This window comes from Acipenser ruthenus, unplaced genomic scaffold (genome assembly GCF_902713425.1).
Source record: "Acipenser ruthenus unplaced genomic scaffold, fAciRut3.2 maternal haplotype, whole genome shotgun sequence".
NCBI lineage: Eukaryota > Metazoa > Chordata > Actinopteri > Acipenseriformes > Acipenseridae > Acipenser > Acipenser ruthenus.
The window spans coordinates 14655-38551 of NW_026708265.1; the positions used below are offsets into that span (position 1 = coordinate 14655).

At 50.3% G+C, this 23897-nt stretch overlaps 1 protein-coding gene across 1 annotated transcript; it reads right to left on the minus strand.

Annotated features, from left to right (window-relative positions):
* Nucleotides 1–34: 34 nt before the first annotated feature.
* Nucleotides 35–23786, minus strand: LOC117970931 (rho guanine nucleotide exchange factor 2-like). The gene is made up of 22 exons (XM_059020510.1): nt 23322–23786; nt 18131–18293; nt 12471–12538; nt 11376–11439; nt 10726–10859; nt 9972–10080; nt 7001–7144; nt 6314–6564; nt 5981–6106; nt 5613–5730; nt 5016–5288; nt 3844–3920; nt 3376–3548; nt 3134–3201; nt 2813–3001; nt 2452–2565; nt 2290–2357; nt 2136–2177; nt 1897–1947; nt 1280–1693; nt 803–980; nt 35–514 (listed from the first exon to the last, which is right to left on the minus strand). The coding sequence occupies exons 1-22, from the start codon at nt 23385–23387 to the stop codon at nt 441–443; spliced, it is 2964 nt and encodes a 987-aa protein (XP_058876493.1). The 5' UTR covers nt 23388–23786; the 3' UTR covers nt 35–440.
* Between the last annotated feature and the right edge of the window lie 111 nt (nt 23787–23897).

A 23897-nucleotide genomic window follows, 5' to 3' on the forward strand; every position in this document is an offset into this window, starting at 1 on the left:
GTTGCTTTCCCGCAGAGGGGATTAATAAAATGCATTTGGTTGAAATGTGATTTAATTTTGCAGTTTCATGACAGCTAAAAGCAGAACAGATAAAACCAGGAAAACCTTTTTTTTTTTTTCAACATAATTTTGCAATTTGTTTTTCTGATATTTTTACATAAATATATAATATATAAAAGTGTAGTTTTTGAGTTAAATAGCAAATCCGGTCTGTTTCTAGTAATTCAAGTCTAGTTATAAAACTCCCCCCCACTTTAAAACTCCTCCCCCCCCCTTCCTTCAGTGAAACCAGTCTTCAGATCTCGTCTGTCTTCCTCCGTCTGTGTTCTCTGCTGCCTGCTCAGAAGCACGTGGGTTTGAGTTTCGCTCTTTTGTCCTCCTCCACTTTGTTCTTCTTGAGGGTCAGGGTTCAGAGTTCATAGTTCACAGGGGTCGTGGGTTCAGTCTGTCCCTGCCTCCCGCTGCTCCGCTCCGCACTCGCTTTCCTCCGGAATGTCATGCATCCTCTGGAATTCTGGGAATGACCAAGAAAGAATGAGGTCATCGCCTTTTATTATTGTTATTTTAAATTAGTGTTTCTGTTCAGTTTAGGAAACTTGATTATTTTTTTTAAACAGAGACAAAAAGTGGAACCCCTTGAAATCATGTTGTGTCGCTAAGGAAGGAGCTGAGGAACTGAATAAGAACCAAACAGACACAAAGAAACCTCACGTAGATCGTGTATCACGTAAATATGCGGGTCTGTTTCATGGACTGATTCCACTGTGTTGGGGTCAAAGGTGACTGGAAAACAACCTCTCACCTCTCGGACTGCTTGACCCTGTGGAGAGCTCGTCTGCTTCCTCCTCGTCCTCAGAGTTTGCTTCCGGGTCGCTGCAGTCTCCATGCACGCGCTGTGATTGGTCGGTCTGGTCCACGCCCTTGCCCAATGGCAGAGGAGCCCCCATGGCGGTGTCCCCCTCACTGCCTCTGCGCGCAGCCTGAGAGGTCGAAGGTGAAAGGGGACAGGTTAAACTGGAGCGATCGCAGAGAGAGAATCCCACAGCAAGGCAGGACTGATCGCAGCGGAAAGCTGTAACAGAATATAAACTAACTATCAAATGTTTTTTAAATGAGATTCTGCCATTTCTCATGACAAAACCAACCCAAGCCAGAAGCACTTGAGTGAGGAAAGGAAAGCAGGGGTTTCTGGGATCCAAAACCCCACCAGGGAGGGTTTCCCCCTCATTCGTAACTGTGGGGCAGTAGTGGCTGATTGACTGCCCCTCTATGGCCGTACCTGCCCCGCGCTGCCCTGCCTCAGCTCTCCCTCGTTGGGCAGGCTGTTCTGCCGGCTGTGCCTGGGTCTCTTGTCTGTCTCCTTCCCCTGCAGAATGTCCAGTTTGGCCTGCAGGGCGGCGCTGTGCTCCCGTAGCTCTCTGAGCTGCCTCTCGTTCTCTGCCCTGGCCCTCTCGCTGTCCCGCAGCCGGGCCTCACTGCCCCGGGTTCGAGAGAGCTCCTCCTGGATCAGCGAGTGCTGTCTCTGCAGCAGCACCAGCTCTGTGCCCCCCCCCAGGGCAGCATCGAGACCCCCGTCACGTGACAGGGAGCGGCTCAGCTTGTCCCGCCCCCTCTCTCCCCCAGCCACGCCCCCCGGCAGGGAGCAGCCTCTCTGGCAGAGCTCCAGCAGACTATCCTGCTGCAACACTGCGGCCTGCAGGGGGAGACAGAGAGTCAGAGAGAGAGAAGCAGGCTCACACACACACACAGACAGACAGATAAGTCAGACACAAAGAGAGATGCACACATACAGACAGTATCATGATCCCTTTAAAACCTGAATCAATCTCAGCTGTGTAAACCCAAGGCAACACAGTCAGTGTGGAGCTCACTTCTCTACAGAGTATCAATGCCTACCTGCAGTGCGTGGAGCTTCACATTGAGGTTCACCAGCCTCTGAAACACCTCCTGCAAAACAAGCACACAGACTCAATACAGACAGAGAGGCAGGTCCACCCACACCCCCACACCCACACGCACACGCACACACACGCACACACACGCACACACACACACACCCACGCACACACCCACGCACACACACCCACTCTGATCACAGTGACTGGCTCACTGAAGGCAGGGCAGAGACTCGTTACCTCACTGCTGGAATTCTCTTGCATTCGGTTTCCATTCCGATCCTGACCAAGGAAATAAAAAAATTAAAACAAACATGAACAGAAAGAAAATACAAACTTGCTAATGTAAAAGATAGAATAACAGTGTGGAAGGCAGTGGGTTTGAGTGGCTCACCCTGTGCTCCGGGTTCGAGTCTGTCCTGCAGAATACGTGGGTCCCATTGACCGACACTTCCTCTCCATCTAGATTATAAAAAAAAAAAAAACCACAGGAACATTTAGACACTACGAAAACAGATAGCGAGAGAGAGACAGAGACAGACAGATTGATACTCACTGGGTGCGAGGCTGGCCTGCCCCTCTGGCTCCCCCCTGTGGAGGCTGTGATTCTGGTCTCCAGTAACCGTCAGCTCTACTCCAGTTCCCACCAGCAGCTCTCCCAGTCTCTCCACTGAGAAGAAACAAAACAAAACACAAAACTGGACATGAAGCCGAACGCTCACTATCGCCCCCCGCGGGTGAGAGGGGCGTGGTATACATGTGAACGAGCAGGAGAATAAAAGAGCACAGTGTTATAAGATGCACTGGTACAGGGACTGGTATCGTGATAAGGAGCGAAACAAGATGAAGGTGTCTCCACTAGGAGTCTGTATCTGCCCCGGCGTGCTCGCCCTCGTGGGTGGGTCTGGTGTACTTACCCTCACGGATAGCCTCCATGATGAGCTTCTCTCCGCGGGGGGCCTCGGGGGTCTCTGCTCGGAACAGGTTTCGGGTGTTGAGGCAGAGCGAGACCCCCTCCCCAGCCTGGACCTCCAGCACCTCTGAGAACAGGCTGACCCTCTCCTGCAGCAGCTCCACCAGCTCCCGGTCCTTCTGCTGGATAGCGCCTGAGAGGAGAGAAGGCGGAGGGGTTACACACGCAAACTAAATACTCAAAATAAAATCTAAAGTACTGTACTTTTATAGTTGTGGATTGAAAAATGACCAAACGCTCCCAGCCCATCCCAGCCCGGCCTCACCCCTGAGTTTGCGCAGCAGAGCCTCGTCTTCCGTCTCGATCAGAGGAAACTCCTCCCGACGAGGACAGCTGGGAGAGAGAGAGGAAAACAAGAGGGTCAGTTACCTGCTCAGGTGAGTGTCTCTACTTGCTGTCAGTCTCAGGTGTTTATAGCAGAGTGTTTACCTGCCCAGGTGTGTGCATGGTGGGTTTACCTGCCCAGGTGTGTAGAGCGTGGTCTCAGGTGTGCACGGCTGTTCTTACCTGCTGACAGTCTGCTTGATGAGCTTCATCCAGGTGTTGCGGTCCTCGCGGGAGGCCGAGTGGATCTCGTACATCACCGGGGGGGTGGAGTCACAGATCAGGAACATGCCTCTCTCCTGGTTAGCGATGTCACGCACAATCAAGTTCTTCAGAGAAACCACAGGGGGCTTATCCTGGAAACAGAGCAACACCACATCAAACACACACTCACTCCCAGACTCGCACACTCCCAGACTCGCACACTCCCAGACTCGCACACTCCCAGACTTGCACACTCCCAGACTCGCACACTCCCAGACTTGCACACTCCCAGACTCACACACACTCGCACTGTCAGATATCTCAGACAGATCAGCCAAGCAGCAGCAGCAGCAGGGTCAGGCCTGGCAGTGTTTCAGTGTAATAAATGAGGCATCACTGACCCTGCGCTGTGCTATTCAGAGACTCCATGCACAATAAGAGACTCACCAGAATGGGGAAGGTGTATTTCTGGTCCTTCTCTTGTAGAAACACCAAGATATCTGTCATCAGCAAGACCTGGACATCTGCAACAAACCCACAAGCAAGGCATGAGACAGCGTGCAGGTGTATCAATGTGCGTGAGACAGCGTGCAGGTGTATCAGTGTGCGCGAGACAGCGTGCAGGTGTATCAGTGTGCGCGAGACAGCGTGCAGGTGTATCAGTGTGCGCGAGACAGCGTGCAGGTGTATCAGTGTGCGCGAGACAGCGTGCAGGTGTATCAGTGTGCGCGAGACAGCGTGCAGGTGTATCAGTGTGCGCGAGACAGCGTGCAGGTGTATCAGTGTGCGCGAGACAGCGTGCAGGTGTATCAGTGTGCGCGAGACAGCGTGCAGGTGTATCAGTGTGCGCGAGACAGCGTGCAGGTGTATCAGTGTGCGCGAGACAGCGTGCAGGTGTATCAGTGTGCGCGAGACAGCGTGCAGGTGTATCAGTGTGCGCGAGACAGCGTGCAGGTGTATCAGTGTGCGCGAGACAGCGTGCAGGTGTATCAGTGTGCGCGAGACAGCGTGCAGGTGTATCGGTGTGCGCGAGACAGCGTGCAGGTGTATCAGTGTGCGCAAGACAGCGTGCAGGTGTATCAGTGTGCGCGAGACAGCGTGCAGGTGTATCAGTGTGCGCGAGACAGCGTGCAGGTGTATCAGTGTGCGCGAGACAGCGTGCAGGTGTATCAGTGTGCGCGAGACAGCGTGCAGGTGTATCAGTGTGCGCGAGACAGCGTGCAGGTGTATCAGTGTGCGCGAGACAGCGTGCAGGTGTATCAGTGTGCGCGAGACAGCGTGCAGGTGTATCAGTGTGCGCGAGACAGCGTGCAGGTGTATCAGTGTGCGCGAGACAGCGTGCAGGTGTATCAGTGTGCGCGAGACAGCGTGCAGGTGTATCAGTGTGCGCGAGACAGCGTGCAGGTGTATCGGTGTGCGCGAGACAGCGTGCAGGTGTATCGGTGTGCGCGAGACAGCGTGCAGGTGTATCGGTGTGCGCGAGACAGCGTGCAGGTGTATCAGTGTGCGCGAGACAGCGTGCAGGTGTATCAGTGTGCGTGAGATAGCGCAATGTCTGGGGATCTCTCTGTCTGGGGGGGGGCTTTGTCTGGGGGAGGGCTTTCTGTCCATTTCCTCACCCTTGAACCGGGAGCCAATCTTCCAGAGCAGGGGCCCCTCGTGCATCAGCCTCCTGCGCATGATCTCTCCACTGCGGAAGGCCCCACAACCCGGCACCGTGGTCTCGGCCCGGTTCCCCTGCACATTAGTCTCAGCCCGCGGGTCCAGGCGGGCATGGATCTCCTGCAGGCGCTGAGTCCTCTCCAGGTCATGGACCTCCTGATCCACTGAGCTGAGCAGCTCCCGGATCAGAACCAGGGCCTCCTTCAGGGCTGCAGCCTCCTCCTCATTACCTGAGATACAGCAACCCCACAGAGTGAGAGATAGAGAGAGATGTACACACACACAGCAAACCCACAGAGAGAGTCAGACACAGAGATACACACACACGTCAGACACTGAGAGAGACAGAGTCAGAGACACAGACAGAAAGAGACAGACAGATACACAGCGAACCAACAGCGTGAGAGTCAGAGACACACAGACTGACTGTGTGTGTGTGTGTGTGTGTGTCTCTCTCAGAGACACACAGACTGACTCTGTGTGTATGTGTGTGTGTGTGTGTGTGTGTCTCTCTCTCAGAGACACACAGAGCAGTCTTGTTTCGTTTCCCTTACCTTTGGTGTTGTGCAGGATGCGGTCGATGAGGACGGGGTACTTGGTGACTCTCTGTGTGACGAGCAGGATGCACTCCTGAACACCGTGGCGACGCAACAGAGCCCCACGACTCGCCCTCTGGAGAGAGAGACAGTGAGAGAGCGAGATACAGTGAGAGAGGCAGTGAGAGAGCGAGACACAGTGAGAGAGGCAGTGAGACAGCGAGACACAGTGAGAGAGGCAGTGAGACAGCGAGACACAGTGAGAGAGGCAGTGAGACAGCGAGACACAGTGAGAGAGGCAGTGAGACAGCGAGACACAGTGAGAGAGGCAGTGAGACAGCGAGACACAGTGAGAGGCAGGCGGGCAGGTGCACGCACAGACTCACCCTGATGAACTGCTGGAAGCGCTTGTCTCTGGCGAGGAGCTCCTTGTACTGCTTCACTGACTTGTTGTGTCGACTGCAGAACTCCACATAGGCCTTCCGCATCCTATCAGCACTGCAGCCAGAGAACTGAGGAGAGAGAGAGAGAGAGAGAGAGAGAGGTTAGCCATCCCTTATTGAACAGCTGTCTCCCATACATATGCTTGGATGTGTAACTTCAATCTCTTGCCCCCAGTGTGTGTACCTCAAATCCTCAGTTCATCCACAGTATATAAACACACAAAGTGCAATACTAAAATATGCCTAAAAATTCCTCTCCTCCTCGCCTCTCTGTACCTGTGACAGCAGGATGTCTCCGAGCTGTGTGATGATGAAGTTTCTCTGGCTGCCCTCGGCGAGCGACTCCTTCCTGCGGCGCAGCAGCTGCGACAGGAAGTTGACGTGGATGTCGGTGAGCTCGTCAAGGCAGGGGAACACAGCGTGGACGAGCGCGGGTTCGACCTGCAGCTCCTCCAGCATCCCCCTGCGGAACACCTCGGCCATGATCCTGAGAGTGCGCACATGGTGCAGCTCCGTCTGGATCAGCTCTGTAAAACATCAACCAATCAATCAATCAATACTGCAGCTCTGTAATACAGCAAGCAACCAATCAATACATCAACCAATCCATCAACCAACCAATCAATACATCAGTACTGCAGCTCCGTCTGGACCAACTCTGTAAAACATCAACCAATCAATACATCAACCAATCAATACTGCAGCTCTGTAATACAGCAAGCAACCAATCAATACATCAACCAATCCATCAACCAACCAATCAATACATCAGTACTGCAGCTCCGTCTGGACCAGCTCTGTATCAGATCAGTATTGCAGGTAATGGCTGAGCTGCGGCTCTATAGTGGAGCAGCACACAGGCAGCGTTGCAGGTAATGGCTGAGCTGTGGCTCTATAGAGGAGCAGCACACAGGCAGTGTTGCAGGTAATGGCTGAGCTGCGGCTCCTGTTCTCAGTCCTCACCGTAGATCACATCCTGCCTCTTCATCACGTCTTTGCGCTGCTGCTGCAGGAAGTTGGTGTCGACGGCCAGGCTCCAGGAGTCCGCCTCGAAATCCTCCCCCTCCGCCTCGAGCTCACTCAGCATCTGAGAGTAGAACTGCTCCCCTGAACCCAGGGAGAAGGAGGAGGGTCAATCACACACACCACACTACAGGGAGGGAGGAGGGTCAATCACACACAGCACACTACAGGGAGGGAGGAGGGTCAATCACACACACAACACACTACAGGGAGGGAGGAGGGTCAATCACACACACAACACACTACAGGGAGGGAGGAGGGTCAATCACACACACAACACACTACAGGGAGGGAGGAGGGTCAATCACACACAACACACTACAGGGAGGGAGGAGGGTCAATCACACACAGCACACTACAGGGAGGGAGGAGGGTCAATCACACACACAACACACTACAGGGAGGGAGGAGGGTCAATCACACACAACACACTACAGGGAGGGAGGAGGGTCAATCACACACAACACACTACAGGGAGGGAGGAGGGTCAATCACACACACACAACACTACAGGGAGGGAGGAGGGTCAATCACACACACAACACACTACAGGGAGGGAGGAGGGTCAATCACAGAACACACTACAGGGAGGGAGGAGGGTCAATCACACACAGCACACTACAGGGAGGGAGGAGGGTCAATCACACACAGCACACTACAGGGAGGGAGGAGGGTCAATCACACACAGCACACTACAGGGAGGGAGGAGGGTCAATCACACACACAACACACTACAGGGAGGGAGGAGGGTCAATCACACTACAGGGAGGGAGGAGGGTCAATCACACACAGCACACTACAGGGAGGGAGGAGGGTCAATCACAGAGAACACACTACAGGGAGGGAGGAGGGTCAATCACACACAACACACTACAGGGAGGGAGGAGGGTCAATCACAGAACACACTACAGGGAGGGAGGAGGGTCAATCACACACACAACACACTACAGGGAGGGAGGAGGGTCAATCACAGAGAACACACTACAGGGAGGGAGGAGGGTCAATCACACACAGCACACTACAGGGAGGGAGGAGGGTCAATCACAGAGAACACACTACAGGGAGGGAGGAGGGTCAATCACACACAGCACACTACAGGGAGGGAGGAGGGTCAATCACACACACAACACACTACAGGGAGGGAGGAGGGTCAATCACACACACAACACACTACAGGGAGGGAGGAGGGTCAATCACAGAACACACTACAGGGAGGGAGGAGGGTCAATCACACACAGCACACTACAGGGAGGGAGGAGGGTCAATCACACACACAACACACTACAGGGAGGGAGGAGGGTCAATCACACACAGCACACTACAGGGAGGGAGGAGGGTCAATCACAGAGAACACACTACAGGGAGGGAGGAGGGTCAATCACAGAGAACACACTACAGGGAGGGAGGAGGGTCAATCACACACAGCACACTACAGGGAGGGAGGAGGGTCAATCACACACACAACACACTACAGGGAGGGAGGAGGGTCAATCACACACACAACACACTACAGGGAGGGAGGAGGGTCAATCACACACAACACACTACAGGGAGGGAGGAGGGTCAATCACACACAGCACACTACAGGGAGGGAGGAGGGTCAATCACACACAGCACACTACAGGGAGGGAGGAGGGTCAATCACACACACAACACACTACAGGGAGGGAGGAGGGTCAATCACACACACAACACACTACAGGGAGGGAGGAGGGTCAATCACACACAGCACACTACAGGGAGGGAGGAGGGTCAATCACACACACAACACACTACAGGGAGGGAGGAGGGTCAATCACAGAACACACTACAGGGAGGGAGGAGGGTCAATCACACACAGCACACTACAGGGAGGGAGGAGGGTCAATCACACACAGCACACTACAGGGAGGGAGGAGGGTCAATCACACACAGCACACTACAGGGAGGGAGGAGGGTCAATCACACACACAACACACTACAGGGAGGGAGGAGGGTCAATCACACTACAGGGAGGGAGGAGGGTCAATCACACACAGCACACTACAGGGAGGGAGGAGGGTCAATCACAGAGAACACACTACAGGGAGGGAGGAGGGTCAATCACACACAACACACTACAGGGAGGGAGGAGGGTCAATCACAGAACACACTACAGGGAGGGAGGAGGGTCAATCACACACACAACACACTACAGGGAGGGAGGAGGGTCAATCACAGAGAACACACTACAGGGAGGGAGGAGGGTCAATCACACACAGCACACTACAGGGAGGGAGGAGGGTCAATCACAGAGAACACACTACAGGGAGGGAGGAGGGTCAATCACACACAGCACACTACAGGGAGGGAGGAGGGTCAATCACACACACAACACACTACAGGGAGGGAGGAGGGTCAATCACACACAGCACACTACAGGGAGGGAGGAGGGTCAATCACAGAGAACACACTACAGGGAGGGAGGAGGGTCAATCACACACACACAACACACTACAGGGAGGGAGGAGGGTCAATCACAGAGAACACACTACAGGGAGGGAGGAGGGTCAATCACACACAGCACACTACAGGGAGGGAGGAGGGTCAATCACACACACAGCACACTACAGGGAGGGAGGAGGGTCAATCACACACAACACACTACAGGAGGGAGGAGGTCAATCACAGAACACACTACAGGGAGGGAGGAGGGTCAATCACACACACAACACACTACAGGGAGGGAGGAGGGTCAATCACACACACAACACACTACAGGGAGGGAGGAGGGTCAATCACAGAACACACTACAGGGAGGGAGGAGGGTCAATCACACACACAACACACTACAGGGAGGAGGAGGGTCAATCACAGAGAACACACTACTTTGATTTAGACCCGAGTTGAGTTAATTGGATTTGATTTGAAGTTCATCTCTCCCTCTCCTCACCTTCATCGTTGAGGGACTCGATGGACATGGCTCTGTTTCTGAAGTTCAGTGAATCTGTGGACTGGGAGAGAATCCGACGCAGGCCCAACGGAGCGTCTTCATTCAGATTCTGAGAGAGAGAGAGAGAGAGAGAGAGAGAGTGAGAGAGAGAGAGAGAGAGAGAGAGAGAGAGAGAGAGAGAGAGAGGGGGAGAGAGAGAGAGAGAGAGAGAGAGAGAGTGAGAGAGAGAGAGCCAGAGAGAGAGAGAGAGAGAGAGAGAGAGAGAGAGAGAGAGGAGAGAGAGAGAGAGAGAGGACAGAGAGAGAGACAGAGAGAGAGAGAGAGGAGAGAGAGAGAGAGAGAGAGAGACAGAGAGAGAGACAGAGAGAGAGAGAGAGAGAGAGGAGAGAGAGAGAGAGAGAGGAGAGAGACAGAGAGAGAGAGAGAGAGAGAGAGAGAGAGAGGGGGGGAGAGAGAGGAGAGAGGGAGGGGGGGAGAGAGGAGGAGAGGAGGAGAGAGAGGGAGAGAGGATTCCTGTTAGGTACACTGGAGAAAAACAAACAACAAAACCGTGACCAGGTTCAATTATACAATTGTTAGTTTCTTCTTCTTGTAGCTGGATTACCTGCATATACAATAGATCTAGTTTACAGAGCCCCCCCTCCCCAATGCCCCTCCTCTCTCACACATGTAGCTGGATTGCTTGTGTGTGTGTGTATATATATATATATATATATATAAGGGCACAGTTGTCAGCCCCTCTCCCTCTCGCTCACCCTGCGATGTTGTTGGTGGAGACGCTCTTGGAGAGCAGCCCTGATCGAACTCTGCGTGACCCCAGCAGGGACTGGCGTAAACTGTCCGAGGGATAGATGGCTGAGCTGGGGCGCTCCCTCGCGTTCATGGGGGCTGTGAGGAGAGAAGGGAGACATCAAGAAGCTGATCAATCAGCAAACCCAACCAGCACTGCGTTCCTCCTCCCTCTCCCCCCCCTCCTCGTTCACATTCACTTTGCAAATCAGTGTCACATCCTGAGAACTTCTTAATATGAGTTTCAAGCAGCCCTGTGTCTCAGTAGCGCTCTCAATCATGTCTAAACTCCACAGCAGATACAGCCCAGTGTAACCATTAATATGTCCCCCTGAACACTGGACCCTAGTGGTGAGGAATCTCAAACAGGACTGCTAACAAACTATCTCTTGCAGTTCCAGGTAAGATCCACCAGAGAGCACTGCAGCCCTGGGAATGATTTTGTCATTTAGAACACCAGGAGCTTCATTCTCATTCTATAGAACACCAGGAGCTCCATTCTCATTCTATAGACAGAACACTCAGACTCACTGTGTTCTGAAGATTTTCCTCTGTGATATTTTCTGTTAACACGAACACACCACACAAGGCTGTCAATGCAAACAGCTGACTTACACTTATTGCGAAGGGCCACATTCTGAATGGCTGAGCTGTTCCGCACCAGGGCTAACTTTTGCTGCTGAAAAAGAAAAACACAAACAAACACATAATGTGTTGTGATTGGTATTATCATGCTGTCCTGTGTGTATAATTCAGTGTTAATGCTGGTAAAGTCATGCTGTGTCACTGTGTGTATAATTCAGTGTTAATGCTGGTAAAGTCATGCTGTGTCACTGTGTGTATAATTCAGTGTTAATGCTGGTAAAGTCACGCTGTGTCACTGTGTGTATAATTCAGTGTTAATGCTGGTAAAGTCACGCTGTGTCACTGTGTATAATTCAGTGTTAATGCTGGTAAAGTCATGCTGTGTCACTGTGTATAATTCAGTGTTAATGCTGGTAAAGTCATGCTGTGTCACTGTGTGTATAATTCAGTGTTAATGCTGGTAAAGCCATGCTGTGTCACTGTGTGTATAATTCAGTGTTAATGCTGGTAAAGTCATGCTGTGTCACTGTGTGTATAATTCAGTGTTAATGCTGGTAAAGTCATGCTGTGTCACTGTGTGTATAATTCAGTGTTAATGCTGGTAAAGTCATGCTGTGTCACTGTGTGTATAATTCAGTGTTAATGCTGGTAAAGTCATGCTGTGTCACTGTGTGTATAATTCAGTGTTAATGCTGGTAAAGTCATGCTGTGTCACTGTGTGTATAATTCAGTGTTAATGCTGGTAAAGTCATGCTGTGTCACTGTGTGTATAATTCAGTGTTAATGCTGGTAAAGTCATGCTGTGTCACTGTGTGTATAATTCAGTGTTAATGCTGGTAAAGTCATGCTGTGTCACTGTGTGTATAATTCAGTGTTAATGCTGGTAAAGCCATGCTGTGTCACTGTGTGTATAATTCAGTGTTAATGCTGGTAAAGTCATGCTGTGTCACTGTGTGTATAATTCAGTGTTAATGCTGGTAAAGTCATGCTGTGTCACTGTGTGTATAATTCAGTGTTAATGCTGGTAAAGGCATGCTGTGTCACTGTGTGTATAATTCAGTGTTAATGCTGGTAAAGTCACGCTGTGTCACTGTGGCTCCTCCCGGCTTCAAGCTCCAGACTCACTTTCTGCTTCATCTTGGTGCAGTTCGGCAAGGTGTCCCGGCAGCGGTTGTGAATGGTGACATTGCAGGCTGCAAAACAGGAGGGGAGGATCAGAGAGAAAGAGAGAGAGAGACACACACAGAGATACAGACACAGAGTTAGCAAGAGACAGACAAAGGGTGGAATTATTTTAATGCAAGATTCTGGGATTCACAGCGCTTAAAAAAGAATGTGGGGACAGCAGGGTGAGAAACTCACACTAGCCCTGCTGCTGCTGCACCCAGTCCTGGGGTTCAGAGCTCCCCTCAATGAAGTCTAGTATTATTATTATTAATATTGAAATGATCAGGAGCCAGGAGTTTGAGCAGGGTTAGAAACTCACACAAGCCCTGCTGCTGCTGCTGCTGCACCCAGTCCTGGGGTTCAGAGCTCCTCTCAATGAAGTCTAGTATTATTATTATTAATATTGAAATGATCAGGAGCCAGGAGTTTGAGCAGGGTTAGAAACTCACACTAGCCCTGCTGCTGCTGCTGCTGCTGCACCCAGTCCTGGGGTTCAGAGCTCCTCTTATTCAGGTGTATTATTGAAATGGGGAGAAGCAATCTATTTAACATTAAACTCCTGGCTCCTGATCATTTCAATACTATTCTTAATTGAGGGTAGTTCTGAAGCCCAGTTCCAGCAGGGCTATTAGAGGTGGAGTGGTGAGAGACCTCCCCTTTCCCTGTTGATCTTGGAGAAGTTTCACTTCCTGTCCACATCTCACAGCAGACAGGAAACACAGCAAGGAGGGGGAGGGGGTTTCCAGTCTAGAGAGAGAGGGAGGGAGAGAGCGAGGGAGTGAGAGCAACAGAGAGAGCGAGGGAGAGAGCGAGGGAGTGAGAGCAACAGAGAGAGCGAGGGAGAGAGCGAGGGAGGGAGAGCAACAGAGAGAGCGAGGGAGAGAGCGAGGGAGAGGGAGAGCAACAGAGAGAGCGAGGGAGAGAGCGAGGGAGAGGAACAGAGAGCGCGAGGGAGAGAGTGAGAGGGAAAGAGAGGGAGAGCAAGAGAGAGGGAGAGAGAGGGAGCGAGAGCGAGGGAGAGCGAGAGTGAGAGCGAGGCAGAGAGCGAGGGAGAGTGACAAAGAGCGCGAGGGAGAGAGCGAGGCAGAGAGTGAGGGAGAGCGACAGGGAGAGAGCAAGGGAGAGAGAGAGAGAGAGAGAGAGAGAGAGAGTGAGGGAGGGAGAGAGAGGGAGGAAGGGAGAGAGAGAGAGAGAGAGAGTGAGGGAGGGAGAGAGAGGGAGGGAGCAGTGGAGGCAGCAAACACAGAACCCTCTCCAGGAACAGCTCTATACTCGCGTCTGTCAAATTAACTCCCATTGTTTTTGTAATGTACGAGAAAGCCTCCTGTTGCTGAGTCTATGTAGTTTCTAACAGACACTTAACACAACATAAAAAAGACAATGTTAGAATTCAAATATTTTACTTGGGTTAAGATTTTCAGCCTGGAATATTCCACTGTTATTAACTTTGTTCTTAAGGCTAAATAAATGTATGTTACAAAACCTGAAGCAAAGAAGGTCAGCATTTCCATTTGATACTCCAGCAGTCTGGAAATGAATGAACGGCTATTTCTTGAAACGCACAACAGAAACACACTGCCGTGAATAAACTCTGTAGCTGCACTGAACACGACGAGGCCATGTGTGCTGGAACAGCACAAGCGGACAGACTCCGATATTTCATCTGCCTGATGTCAGCGGTTAAGAAAAGAAGAAGAAAAGCAGAAAAACACACACACATGAGAATCAGCAGCTGCTGAAGTCACTTCCTAAAAAAACAGCAAACCCTGAAAAACTCAGACAACAGCACCCCCTGCTGTCAGCAAAACCACTCGCACCTCCCTGCGCTTCACGATAAACACACACACTGACCTCTGAGGTCTTTACATTCCCAGACACACAGGCCTTCCTCGTGACAAACTGGAATGAGGGCCGCCCTGGCTGTCTCTGGTCCTGACGGTGTTATGGCAGGTGCCTGCAATCTGTGGCTGTGCCGTGTGTTCGTGTGATGCAGGCCTGCAGGACTTCCATGGAGGCGAGTTCAGCAACGCTCTCATTCCTACAGCCAGCGACTCTCTTCAAAGGGATCCACTTTGTACGTTCTGTTTATGACTCGGAGCGCCACTAATACAGAGCTCTTTGTGCAGAGCTGACTTGTGGAAAGCTGTGGTATAGTTGCTGTGTGTGTGTGTGTGTGTGTGTGTGTAGGGATAGGTCTGTGTGTGCGTGTCAGTGTGTGTAGGGATGGGTCTGTGTGTGTGTGTCAGTGTGTGTGTCAGTGTGTGTAGGGATGGGTCTGTGTGTGTGTGTCAGTGTGTGTAGGGATAGGTCTGTGTGTGTGTGTCAGTGTGCGTGTGTGTCAGTGTGTGTAGGGATGGGTCTGTGTGTGTGTGTCAGTGTGTGTGTCAGTGTGTGTAGGGATGGGTCTGTGTGTGTGTGTGTCAGTGTGCGTGTGTGTCAGTGTGTGTAGGGATGGGTCAGTGTGTGTGTGTCAGTGTGTGTGTCAGTGTGTCAGTGTGTGTGTCAGTGTGTGTAGGGATAGGTCTGTGTGTGTGTGTCAGTGTGTGTTTAGTTAGTGCCCTGAAGCTGTAAGCACTTCAAACACACACTTGTCTCATTACACTGTGTACACACGTCCTCCCCGCACAGGACCCACACGCTCTGATGCTGAACAGCAGTTCATGAGTTTGTCCTTCTCTTTCTAATAAGGTGAAGCGAGACGTGTGTGGAGAGTGTCCCTTATTAATGATCATTCTGCACAGTCCCCCCACACACACACACACACACACACACACACACACACTGTGTGGCAGAGTTCAACGTACTGCCCTGATCTCGCTGCGTCTGTCTGAGGAAGGAGGGGGACAGACTGCTTTATAATAACATGATCTAAGCTCCTTCAAGTCTCGGATTCTTTTTTCTTCGAAGGCATTATGGTTTAGCAATAGTGATAAAGTGTTGCAGATTTAGCTGGCTTCTAAAGAGATTCCGCACTAGCTGGGGAGCAGCCAGCCTCAGTATTAACAGCGTTCAGCCTGGCTGCGGGGGAGGAGTGAAGGAATCACTTTTGTAATCCAAGCACGTCAGGGTTTATTAACATGTAGTTTCAATTCTGTGTTTTTTTTGTTTTTTTTTTTTAAATTGCAAAGCTCTCCTTTCGTACCCTCCCTCGCCTCTCTGTTTCTCTCCCTCTGTTTCTCTTCCACCCACCTGTTTTTTACAGCAGATTTATGACTCTTGATGTTTAAAGGAAGTGACCTGCAATGTGATCCTGCATGAAGATTTCAACAGCCTGCTTTTCAAAGAGTCTAACCCAGCCACACTGCCTCCCTGCCCCTCGAACTCACACTCCCTGCATGAAGATTTCAACAGCCTGCTTTTCAAAGTCTAACCCAGCCACACTGCCTCCCTGCCCCTCGAACTCACACTCCCTGCATGAAGATTTCAACAGCCTGCTTTTCAAAGAGTCTAACCCAGCCACACTGCCTCCCTGCCCCTCGAACTCACACTCCCTGCATGAAGATATCAACAGCCTGCTTTTCAAAGAGTCTAACCCAGCCACACTGCCTCCCTGCCCCTCGAACTCACACTCCCTGCATGAAGATTTCAACAGCCTGCTTTTCAAAGAGTCTAACCCAGCCACACTGCCTCCCTGCCCCTCGAACTCACACTCCTGGGAGACCAACTTGTCAAGAAAAAAAAAACAAACTATATATATATATATATATATAATTCCATTTAGCCAACTCTCTGTAACGTGTGGCCAATAACGTTGCACAGTAAAGTAGGGGAGAAGCTTGAAAGCCCTGCAGTGCAGAATTATTATTATTATTATTATTATTATTATTATTATTATTATTATTATTTATTTCTTAGCAGACGCCCTTATCCAGGGTGACTTACAATCGTAAGCAAATACATTTCAAGTGTTACAATACAAGTAATACAATAAGAGCAAGAAATACAATAACAATGAGCTGCATGCAGTGGCGGAGTCCTGTCTATCAAGCCCAGTCCTTCAGCAGGCATGCCAGCACAGCCATGCAGCACAGAGCTGGTATTGTGCAGAGCGTGTGGGCGACCCCTGCAATAACAATCCACCCACCACCTCCATCAGAGCGAGAACGAGTTCACACTGAGCACGCACAGCCCTTAACCCTTTCACTGCCGCTTCCTTCAGGTTTATTAATCCTGAACACTTCTACTGCCAGCTCCCCCGAGTCTAATCATTTCACAAAGGGATCGCATCTACTGTACGACTGCGGACAACTCTGAGAAAAACACGACCGACACGAAAAACACCTTCTTATTGAGATAGAAAATCCCAAGCCGTGAGAGATTTCTGCTGCCGTTCTCCTCGTTTCGGAGTGAAGCCACAGGACTTTCAACACACTGCTGCAGAAAACCCTCCCTCTGTGTTGAAGAGCACGATTAGAGCCGTTATGATATCAGACAGCTGTCTGAAATGCACAAGCTGGTGTTGGAAGGGTTGCAGAGCAGAGAGGAGGAGGAGGAGGAGGGAGAGAGGAGAGAAGAGGAGGGAGGGAGGTTAAAGGCTGTGTAAACATTAAACACGGAGCTGTATTGAGTGTTGCCTCGTTCTGTACTGCGCTGCAACAGAGGCTGGGCTTGTTTAGACAGCTGGAATGAAATATTGTATAGAGCTGCTGTTTTAGTTGTGAACTCCTCCCTCTCTCGCTCTCTACAGTTTGTCAGCAGTTGCCGTCGCGGAGGTGAGAGTCAGTCTCTGGTTCACACAGCTGCTCAGCTCTCTACACAAGGAGCTCTTGTAACACTGAAGCAAGACTGGCACACAGAGGCACTGTGCAGTGCAGAGGAGAGAGAGCGGGAGAGAGAGAGAGAGAGAGGGAGGGAGAGAGAGAGGGAGGGAGAGAGAGAGAGAGAGAGGGAGGGAGGGAGGGAGAGAGGGAGAGGGGTATAGGAACTTGCTTTGAACTGTGCAGATGTCATTTATAATAGAGAAAATAATTTGCATAATGTTTGCAAACAGCAAAGCACAAGTCAAGCTCAGATGAAACAGCTGCTCAGAGTAATCTACTTCTTATTCTAAATACGCATGCCGTGAATGGGGCAGTGTGGGGCAGTCCAGGGCTGTGAAATGCTCTGATGAAATCACAAAGCTGCCAGCTGGTACATGAGTTTCACTCTGAATACCCCTGAGCTCTGAAGCTCTGTATCCCGACTCCTGTGTGTGAGTCACAGTGAAGAGCGGACCGCTCCCTGATAGGAGGTGAAGCACACAGTACACACTGACACACACACACTGAGATACACACACTGACACACACACACGCACTGACACACACACACACACACGCACTGACACACACACACACACGCACTGACACACACACACACGCACTGACACACACACACACGCACTGACACACACACACACGCACACACACACACACACACACACTGATGCACACACACACACACACACACTGACGCACACACACACACACTGATGCACACACTCTGACATACACACTCTGAGATACACACACTGATACACACACTGAGATACACACACACACTGACGCACACACACACACACTGACTCACACACACACACACACACACTGACACACACACACACACTGGGTGTCACTCACTAGGGCAGCTCAGCGCCTCCTTGGCAGTGATGCTCTTGTTGCATGCGGAGCACAGCGTGGTTCCTGACACTGTGATCGAGGTGAAGAGGTGTCCGTTGGTGTAGCGTGCCTCCCTCTCCCTCGCCTCCTTCTCCCTCTCCTTCATGCGCTCCTTCTCTTTATTCTGCACAGGAACAAACGCAATGAAAACGGGACACACTCCGCATTGGGATCCAGCCTTCCGATACAAAGACAGCTGGATCACCCCAACATTTCAGAGGGCTGGATCTCATCACTATCAGGGTCTAGTGCTGTATATTATAAAGACATTTCAGAGGGCTGGATCTCATCACTATCAGGGTCTAGTGCTGTATATTATAAAGACATTTCAGAGGGCTGGATCGCATCACTATCAGGGTCTAGTGCTGTATATTATAAAGACATTTCAGAGGGCTGGATCGCATCACTATCAGGGTCTAGTGCTGTATATTATAAAGACATTTCAGAGGGCTGGATCGCATCAATATCAGGGTCTAGTGCTGTATATTATAAAGACATTTCAGAGGGCTGGATCGCATCACTATCAGGGTCTAGTGCTGTATATTATAAAGACATTTCAGAGGGCTGGATCGCATCAATATCAGGGTCTAGTGCTGTATATTATAAAGACATTTCAGAGGGCTGGATCGCATCACTATCAGGGTCTAGCGCTGTATATTATAAAGACATTTCAGAGGGCTGGATCGCATCAATATCAGGGTCTAGTGCTGTATATTATAAAGACATTTCGGAGGGCTGGATCGCATCACTCTCGGGGTCGAGTGCTGTATATTATATATTGTTAGGTATGACTCTCCGCTATGCACTCCTGCACTGTATGAATTCGAAGTTGAAGTCGGGGACAATCTGCCCATTTCTGAAACAAACACAAAGCTTTGACTTTTTTAAACAGGAAGTTAACAGCTAACTTCCTCTTTTCGGTTGCCTTGGATACAGTGTTTATATTGCAAAACCTGCACAGAAAACCAAAAAAACAAACATCATTTGTCAGTGTCTAGTTACAGGAGCAATAGCACCCCCCCATCCAAGCAATAGCACCCCCCCCTCCAAGGCGTGCTTCTCCAGACTGTATCCCTGATCAGGGACACATGCAGATCCCATTAGCACCTCCTGTAACACAATATGAAGCAGGAGCAGCTCAGTTCATTTCAGTGGCCAGGGACTCAACCGCAGGAGCCGCCTCCTCCCTTGCTCTGTTTGGTTTTCATGCACTCCCAAAATACTGTGCAAAATCCCAGACTGCACTGCAAAGAAGGCAGAAACGCGCAAGTGGGCTTCCGCAAGATTCAATACACATGGAATAAGCCAGCAGCAACGTTTTCAATCCTAACACTGCACCCGAGTAACAGAGGAGCCATCTCAACCCCAGGGAGCTTTCAGAGACTGCTCCAATTCTCTACAAGTCACTTGACTTTCTTTCTTTGTTTCATTCTCCCGCTCGCTCTCTCTCATGGGGGCCTCATGCAGGCGTGTCCTGGGGAGAGGAGATCAAAGGAGAGGGAGGGGGCAATATTAACCCTGTGGGGGCCAGTTGCTTTTGCCCTGTCAGTAGAAGATCTTCTTGAACGCTGCAGATGAACAGCAGAATAGAATCCGATACAGACTCTGTGTTACAACCTGCACTCTGTGTGACACTGAAGGCACCCGACTGTATTCATCTCAGCAGCAGACTCCCAGGCAGATGGCTGAGATTGTGTTAGTCTGCAGTGCCAGGTGTCTCACTGATCTGCTTTGTAGAAACAGGACCGTGTTCCTGGGAAACAGGGTTCCAGTTACAGGACTCGACAAAGACAACAAATAATCCAGAAGTGAAACACAAAGATGAATACGAATTCCTGCTCCGCGCTCTCATTGTGTGTGAAGACAGTTTAACACTGAAACACAGGAGCAGCCCAGAGAAAATGTGCACCTGTCTATCCTGCACGCGCGCACACACGCACACACACGCACACACTGCAGCCCAGTGAAACTGCACACCTGTCTATCCTGCGCACACACACACACACACACACACACACACACACACACACACACACACACTGCAGCCCAGTGAAACTGCACACCTGTCTATCCTGCACACACAATGCAGCCCTGTCTGAGCCGGGAGTCACACACACCACTCCTGTGTGATTGTCCAGCGCTCTCAATGGCTGTGTTGTGTTCACTGCTCTTCACAGTGAAACTCCATCCTCTTATTAATGCTTTTCAAGCTTCAACCTTCAAAAGGTGCTTTTATAGCTTAACCAAACCCACTGCTATTCATTATCCAAACCCTTAGTTAAAGAATCACTCCTCTCTCTCTCTCTCTCTCTCTCTCTCTCTCTCTCTCTCTCTCTCTCTCTCTCTCTCTCTCTCTCTCTCTCTCTCTCTCTCTCTGTAATTCAATAAGCCCTTCCTTCTCTTCCCCTCCTCCTCTCAATGCTGTAATTCAGTCACGGCTCCCTGTGAGCGCAGCGCACTCTTGATATTAAACAGACCCGATTCTGAGACGGCTTCCCAGCCACAGACCCCCCGGCGCAGGCTGATAACACATCGAACAGCCATGATGTGAGCTGCTGGAAACAGTCACTCAGAAACAAACGGGCTGCTTGGTCTGACCCATGCCATGCCAAGAGACTGCAGGACTTCAAACTGCACTCCCCCTGCTGCTGCTGCTGCACCCAGTCCTGGGGCTCAGAGCTCCCCTCAATGAAGTCTAGTATTATTAATATTGAAATGATCAGGAGCCAGGAGTTTGAGCAGGGTTAGAAACTCACACTAGCCCTGCTGCTGCTGCTGCTGCTGCTGCTGCACCCAGTCCTGGGGTTCAGAGCTCCCCTCAATGAAGTCTATTATTATTAATATTGAAATGATCAGGAGCCAGGAGTTTGAGCAGGGTTAGAAACTCACACTAGCCCTGCTGCTGCTGCTGCTGCTGCACCCAGTCCTGGGGTTCAGAGCTCCCCTCAAGTCTATTATTATTAATAATAATATTGAAATGATCAGGAGCCAGGAGTTTAAGCTAATAAAAAGAAACAAGGTCAGTTTTTGTTTTTTTGTCTCTGCTTTGGACAACGTGATAACAAGCCAGGCTTTGTTGAGTTTGAACTTGTTATGAAACCCGAAAGATAGCCCCCTAATCAGATAGACAGTAAAGTCAAGTCATTTCCTTCACCCTCGTGATAAAGCTCCCATGCAGTCACTGCTTTGCAGCGCTGCGAGTCCTGCTCTGGTAATACTGAGACACTCTGCTGACTCCTGGCAGCAGGAGTCTCATTCACTGTCCTCCATTCTGGAGGCATTAACATTCACAGAGAGCTCAGCAAAGCGTCACTAAACCATTTGAAACAGGATCTCTGGAACAGCTGGCTTAAGCAATGCAAATAGAAATTCAACACAGGTACACTGCGAGTGGTGTCCAGATCGTTGTGTGGGAGATAAGAGGGAGGAGAGAGAGGGGGAGAGGTAGAGGGGAAGGACAGGAGAGTATGGGCGCTTTCCTAAAGAGGATGCGAAGTGCGTTTCCTTATTCAAATGATTCTTAAGACAATGCACAGATGGGGAGGCACATAAGAAGGACCTGCGCTGCTATTGGGAACACATCGGAAATAAATAACTAATGAACTTCTACCTTCATTTTCAGTGCCGCTGAAGGCATTGTGCTTCGAGTGTTTGAACTTTCTGCAGTGTGGGCAGTTTGGAGAAGTTCCATTATCATCTCTTCACTATGAATCAACAGTGCTGTACCTACACAGTGCTCTAAAAACACCCACTGATCCTCCTTCACATTGCACTGACTGACGCAGGAACCTGACCAGACCATTTCTCACACACACACACAGACGGGTGAGTGATCGTGTGTTTATAATTGTGAGAGCGTTAGACACACAGACAGACCCACACACTAGAATGAAAGCGCTGTTCTGGTTTGCATGCCTGTGTAATTACGCAGGCTTCACAAAGCGTAATGTACCATGCAAAGCAAAGCTCTAACTACATGGAGAAGTGCCGGAACTCAAACAGTTCCACAAGCACTGCTTGCAATGAACTCCGTGGCAAAACAATGACCCTGTCTGAACAAAAACAGCAAAGAGCTCTGACTTCCAATCCTCAAAGCACTGAGGTTACATGAAACACAAACAGCTGCAAATCACAATGGAACTGAAGACTGAGCTTCACTATAATGCACAGGCCTGAACAGCTGGGCAGACTGAAAGTGTTCAAGTTAAACTGGAAGGAGCCCCTGCTGCTGAGTTTCAGAATAGAGGGGTCTGACTCTGTACCCCCCTCCCTCCCTCAGCAGACCCTAACAAACCCCCCCGGAGTTCCCTCAATGTCCCGCTCAGAACACACTGGCACTGCTCTGTTTTTCTGAGTCTACCTGTGAAACATGATCTCTGCACACGAGGCTCCGCTACTGCCTTAACATTCCCTACGGCTTCCACTCAAAACAAGAGCAGCATCTGCATCCAGCTGCTAGACTCCTTCTACAATATATAATGTAATATACAGCACTAGACCCTGATATTGATGAGATCCAGCCCTCTGAAATGTCTTTATAATATATAGCACTAGACCCTGATAGTGATGCAGCGCCTTTACGAATAAACACGGGCCACTCTCTGCTCCGTTTGACAGACATCACACTTTATCCCAGTTGGAAAGTCGACTGGCCCCTGGGCGCTGTAACGCAATAACGATGCATCACGCTGTGCTGATAGAAACGTCACAATAGCCCGGCAGGGTGTCTGGGTGGAAGTGTCGGACTGCGCTGCTGGATGCCTCGTGTGAAACAGCTTTCCGTTCATCATCCCGCAGATACAGCACTGGGAGAGACGCGTTCCCGACTGCATGGGAAACGTGTCGTGGCTCAAACTTCCCCGCAGTCTCTCAACAGCGTGCGCTGTACAGTCTACGGGGAAGTACAGTCGCTATTGCAATACACAATGGAAACCCCGAACCAGTACTCTACCCTCCCCCAGACAAAAACAGCAACTCTGTAGCATTTCGCAACAAACCCTTTTTAACAATGTAACTATACTCTGTGAAGTGGAATCACAGAGAGATTCCTTGACAAAAAAAACACTTTTATAATTAAATCCACACCGCGTTTTTTTTTTCTCTCTCTCTCTCTCTCTCTCTCTCTCTCTCTCTCTCTCAAACTCGGACCTACCTTCAATCCGATTTCTTTCATTCGCTCCTGTCGGGTCTTCGGCAGACTTTCAATAATCCTAGACATGATCTAGTCTTTATAACGCAAGATCTGTATTAAATCCCACACTGTTAAATCAATCCAGCTTTTGTTTTTGGTTCCAGATACTCCAGAGGAAGAGAAATGCAGAATATGAAATAAAGACGAAACCCACACACTGTATTTGTATCGTTCTATATACGGAACCCACACGCTGTATTTGTATCGTTCTATATACGGAACCCACACGCTGTATTTGTATCGTTCTATATACGGAACCCACACGCTGTATTTGTATCGTTATATATATATATATATTTATAAATCCCTCTTCGCATCTGCTCTTGTGCTGCTCGTGTGCTTGGATTTTGTAACAGGAAGTTTGAAGCTCTCCGCCGCTGTTCCAAATTCGACAGAAATCTTTTCGAAGCCCCGCCCCCAGACCTGTACATCAACACGCCCCCCCCCCCTTTTTAAGCACCATCATTAAATTGCTGCAACCTCTTGAAATGTCCACGTGAATCTCTCCCAGCGTGTTGTTTTTTTGGCCACGCTTCC